Source organism: Daucus carota, chromosome 2 (assembly GCF_001625215.2).
Source record: "Daucus carota subsp. sativus chromosome 2, DH1 v3.0, whole genome shotgun sequence".
NCBI lineage: Eukaryota > Viridiplantae > Streptophyta > Magnoliopsida > Apiales > Apiaceae > Daucus > Daucus carota.
This window is the reverse complement of record NC_030382.2, coordinates 18,435,332-18,441,484: the sequence shown is the minus strand read 5'-3', so window position 1 is coordinate 18,441,484 and position 6,153 is coordinate 18,435,332. Positions and strand designations below refer to the sequence as shown.

General features: G+C 30.3%; 1 protein-coding gene across 1 annotated transcript; it reads right to left on the bottom strand.

Moving 5' to 3' along the window:
• Positions 1-3,214: 3,214 nt before the first annotated feature.
• On the bottom strand, positions 3,215-3,703 carry LOC135150413 (AT-hook motif nuclear-localized protein 21-like). The gene has a single exon (XM_064086702.1). It carries the CDS (start codon positions 3,701-3,703, stop codon positions 3,215-3,217), a length of 489 nt encoding a protein of 162 aa, XP_063942772.1.
• Between the last annotated feature and the right edge of the window lie 2,450 nt (positions 3,704-6,153).

The window sequence follows — 6,153 nt, the reverse complement described above, 5'->3', positions numbered from 1 at the left end:
TGCTGTGAAGCTTGACTTGGCGGGGATTGTTGGGATATCATGGGCTCTGTGTCTAGCATCTCCCTAGTTATATAAACACGAACACGATACGCTTGTAATATGCTAAGTATAATTAAGGAAGTAAGCTTGCACCTTCTCTGAAAGCTCGAAACCCAAGGAAGGCATCCTGTTAGGCAAATGCTCTAGGGGGGCGGGGATTGTGGGGGATATTAGGGGCTCTGTGTCCAGCACGAGGCGCTTGTAATGTCCTCAGTATAAGGAAATAAGGTTGCACCTTCTCTAAAAGCTCGGGCTTTTAGCGCTGGTAAGCACATGATCCTAACAAAATTTGAGGAAAATTAGAATAAGAGATTTAGAATACGCCATGTCAGATATAAAGATTACTTCTAAATGTATTTTCTATGTGTATACTAAATCTAATAAATCATTGCAAGAATAAAGTGGTGCCCATACGGAAAAGTATGTATCAGCTGGAAAAACATAAGGTATAAATATTTGAAAATGATTTATTTGAACCCGTTAGTTTATCAGTGTACATGGCTAGGTGATCTCTTGCCTGCAGAACAACGCAAGAGACAATAAAATTAAAACATCAGAGTTCTGTAGAAACGGCAAGTACAAGCGTAACAATACTTCCTGCTTTCATGTGAGAGACAATCCTTCCTCCCATAAAATTACCTGCAGCATCTGCAAATTGAGAAACAACTAATAATGTGTCCAGAAGCATTCAAACAACTGTAAGTCCCAGAAATAGAAATCATCTGGATGCTTGTAGAAACGCATTGAGGAGAAATTATTGACTTGTTTTAGGTTATTTACTTAAATTCAATGCCGAGGAAAAATACAGCCTTCATGCTATTGAAAAGATCATATTTATATATTTTTAAGATATATTTTAGTTAACATTATTAAATACACATGCACATATATATCCTCCTATCAATATTAATGAATTTTAATGCATGTAATCTTTAAAATGTTCTATTCTTTTAACGGGTTCGGATATCTGTTCATATATATTCACATCACAAAACTTCCCAATGTTATAATATGATTTTACCGATCAATGCTTTCTGTTTCTTTCCTTGGTTGGAGTGTGCTTATATATCTCTGAGCTCTTTGCACATTTTCTCTTCTAGAGAATTATTTGAAATAGTTCATGTAACTTTAAAAATAATAGAAAGTATACATGAAAAGATTAATCCATATTATATGGACAAACTTTGGAATCTAAATAGAACAATATGCATGAAATCTTTAGAATTAAGAAAAGAACGATACAGCTCAAACGATACATACGAGCACACAATCTTTGTAAATATGAGCACAGTTTAAAATTGATGAAGAAATAAAGAGTGATACTAGAGGTGAGTGCTAAGTAGATAATGACCACAATATTAATAACGATAGCATATTTTTAACACAAATGCCTCAACCAAAGCAAATTTAATTAAACATGTGTTGGAAATTTGACATGCATAATGGTCACCAAATGATTCTTATATATGCATATACAATCTACTATATAATGCAATTATGAACATTAATATGGCAATTATTACCAATCATAAAAGGGTGACGACTTTTGACATTTCTCTTATAATAATATTGGTATTTCTCACAATGTATTTCTCCGATAGTGATTTTTGGTATTTCTTCTCAATATTACATGGACAAACATTGGAATCTAAATAAAACAATACACCTAAATTCTTCTGTTTTCTTCAAGTTCTCTACCCAAATACTGTACAATCAGTCAGCCTTCTTTCAAGATTCATGCATAATCCAAGTCATATACACTATGCAGTTGGAAAACGGTTTCTGCGCTATCTTAAGGGTACAAAAAGTCATGGTCTCAAGTATGTTTATAATGAAGATAATAGGCTGATTGGGTATACATATAGTGATTGGGGAGGATCATTGGATGATGGCAAGAGTACATCTGGATATGTTTTCTTTCTAGGAGCAAATGCTATTTCTTGGTCATTAAAAAAATAGGAAACAACACCCCTATCTTCCACAGAATCTGAATATGTTTCTGCAACAGACGCATCATGTATGTGAAGCTGTTTGGTTAAGACGGATTTTGTTTGACTTGGAGCAAGCCCAGAATGAACCAACTATTATTTACCGCGACAACAATTCAGCCATAGCAATAACTGAAAAACCTGTTTTTCATAGTCAGACAAAGCATATTAAACTTCGTTATCATTTCATTCGGAATTTGGTACTGCAAAAGGAAGAAATTCGGTTGGACTACATTGGTACAAATGATAAAGTTGCAGACATACTCACAAAGTCAGTCTCAAGTAATAACTTCGCATACTTTAGAGACCAGTGAGAATTACAAATTACGAGGGGATGTTAAAAATATAATTTGTAATTCCTATAAACCAAGTATCTAGAATATCCTAGTCCTAGTTCTAGAGTCATGTTCAATGTTCAGTGTATGAAACCAAGAGTCTCCAAATTATTTATGTATCTAGTTAATGATGAATTCTAGGAAGAGTCTAGATATTTTGTCTATCTATATAAAAGACTGTTATACCAGCACATGTAAATCATTAAGAAAAATAAAAACTTCTGTTTTCTTCAAGTTCTGTACCCAACACTTTTTATATGAAAGACTTGGCGTTTAAAATCCACCACTGGCTGCACTGACGTAACCATTTTCATGGTAAGATGCAAAAACTAATTATAAGATACTTTGAGAACAGCTCATTTCTCATGTCTTCATCATTGCTCTATTCCCTAATTTCCCCTCCTCGATCTCCTCTAATTTCATTGCAGGGACAACAAATATAGGTGTGTGTATATACAAGAATCGACAAACTGAGTTAAAGTTTGTTTAGTATTGTAATTTGCACAAAATTTTATGATGCGTAGTCATTTTCAGGAAAGCCACCCCGGATATATCTTAATCCATATTCTCTTATTGTATTTCATTGATATTTATGTAACTTATAATTGATTTCCAAATGTATTTTCTGTGTGTATACCAAATGAAATATACTAATAATTAAGGAATGTTGTATATCAGAAAAAACATAAGGAATAAATATTTGAAAATGATTTATTTGAATTGGATAGTTTAATAGAGTACATGGCTAGAGGATCTCTTGCACTGCAGAACAACACTAGAGAGATAAGAATTAAAACATCAGACTTGTGTAGAAACGGCAAGAACAACATTAGAGAGATAAGAATTAAAACATCAGACTTGTGTAGAAACGGCAAGAACAAGAGTAACAACACTTGCTGCTTTCATCTGAGAGAGAATCCGTCCTCCCATAACATTACCTGCAGCATCTACAAATTGAACATGGAAACAACTAATAATATTTCCAGAAGCAGCATTTAAACAACTGTAAGCCCCAGAAAACGAAATTATGTGGAAGCTTGTAGAAACGCATGGGGGAGGGATTGCATTGAGTGGATACGCAATATCAACCTCAGAAATGAGTCCCTGGCCAGTAAGCACAGTTACAGCAAGCCCGAAATGCAGTGCAAATTGCACCACACAACTTATGACATCAAATCCACTAGGGATTTCAAGAATGACTATTTTGTTGATGCCATTCACTGGCTCACCGTTGGTCATTAAGGAGCCATCAGAATTGAATGAATATTGAGGAGCTCCTCCATGCCTCCCTGGAGCTGTAGATATTGGGCTTGTTAAACCATTTTGGTTTGAATTACTCATCACTGCGAAAATGTTATTGCTGTGAACTAAACAATGAAAGAGATAAGTATATAGCCTCTTAGCTGATAGCATATATGAGCTGTAATTTGTGATTTTTATTGTTTATATGAGTTTAAAAAGATAATAAGGTATATGAGATTTCACAGTTATTGAATAAAACAGCTGTGTTCATGGAATTTATAGATAGGGAGAATCTTTTGCATATTTTTTTCATGCATATAATCTTTCTACTCATTGATAGAAGAGATATATATGTGAATTCATAAACAAATTATGAATTTTTATAGAATATAACAGATTTTGATTCTATTCTATGGAAAATATGGCGGTGTATTGAGTTGAGATTTTAATGTATTTTTTTAATATATGTGTTTTAATGGATTACATGTGATTTTGACTTTATGAGCATTTTTGTTAAAATGTCATAGAACAGAGTTGATATATATATAGTTTAGGATTCAGGCACAATACTTCGAAATCTCATCGATTTTTTGGTGGGATTTCAAAAAATTTAAAATACACTAAGCCATCTCCACAAAATCTATAATTTTATGAAATCCAAAAAATCCATTACCATTCAGATTTTAATAGATTTTAAACAATTTTTAATTTAATACCAAAGGATCTTTAAGAATAATTTGAAATACTAATTGAATACCAGCAGATTAATTTAAAATCTCAATTGAATATCCTAAGATTTTAAAACATTTTAAATAATTCCAATTGAATACTCTCATATTTCATTAATGAAAAAAAACCCTTTAAAATCACAATCGAATACACCCCCTTAAAGTATATAATACTCGTCCTAAATTATTCAAGTATACTCTATTAAAATCTCATAGATTATATTTGTAAAAAGAAAAATAACAATGAACAAAATCATATATTTGATATCCACCCAAAGAATTCAAGTACGCTCTATCAAAATCTCCCAAATTATACTCGATAAAGTAAAAATAACTATGGAGATGTAACAGCCCCAAATTCTCAGGTACATAATTATTATTTAATAACTTTATTTTTTAATTGTATAAAAAATTACTATTTATGAATAGGCACGAGTAATAGTTAAATTAACATTACTACTCTTTGATTAAAGTTACAGTGAGGCAATAAAAATTTTATTATTTATTTTAAGTACCGTGACGAGGAAATAAAAGGTGCGTGCGATAATAATTTTTTTATTATTGATGATATTACAAGATACTCAATAATATATATATATATATATATATATATATATATATATATATATATATATATATATATATATATATATATATATATATATATATAGAGTTAAGTTGTATGGAGTACATATAAACATTGGAGTATTGGAGTACAAATTATAATTTTTTAGTTTAATTATAAATAATATCTTTGATTATCCAAAATTAAATATAATTTATCATTTATAAGTAGTATTAAACATAATTATCAATTAATCATTAATATCTTTCAACTTTAACAAACATTAAGATTGGTGTTCTGCTTATAAATTATATTGCAGAACATAATGTCCTACAATTTATAAAAGTAATTGTTCTATCTTTTGATTACAATTTTTATGTTGTAGAACATAATGCAGGTTGTCGGATGTTTACAAATATTGTAGAACACAAAAAAAGAAGATTTTGGATGACTAGATTATATTGTATGAATCTTGTACTCCGATACTCCAATATTTTTTTGTACTCCATAGAACTTGACTATATATATATATATATATATATATATATATATATATATATTGAGTGTGGATAATTGGATTATTTCTAAATTAATAATGGTATCAACAAATCTAAATATTTAGATAGTCGCACGCGTACATTATATGTTTTATTTTCTCGATAGAGCCACTATAGATTGTCATTAAAATTATTTACTACAACTATTAAGTAGTAAGAATAAAAAGTGAAAAGTGAGTATTATTATAAATAAATAATAGACATTGGAAAGGAAAGAATTGTGTTAGATAACCATATAATCATAAAATAATTTTTATTTTTCTTTGTTAATGCTTATATATATATATATATATATATATATATATATATGAATTCATTACGTGGACAAAATATATACTTGTGTTTATATAAGAATCAACAAACTGAGTTTATAGATACCTAAACGAAATGATAAAGTTCAATAATTAATAGCAAGACCTTTCAATATGTGTCGTGAATTTCAAACTTTCAAAACACTAATCAATAAGAAGTGAAATCCTCACTTTCTTTCACTCAGCAAGTACATCACTAATACTTGTAGAAACGGAAGCGACACTTGCTGCTTTCATGTGAGACAATCCTTCCTCGCATAATATTACCTTGCAGCATCTGCAAATTGAACATGAAAACAACTAATAATGTGTCCAGAAGCAGCATTAAAACAACTGTAAGTCCCAGAAATATGTGTCCCTGGCTAGTAAGCAGAGTTACAGAAATCCT

Coding starts and splice junctions, on each gene's coding strand:
- LOC135150413 (XM_064086702.1), bottom strand. CDS start 3,703: ATGAGTAATTCAAACCAAAATGGTTTAACAAGCCCAATATCTACAGCT.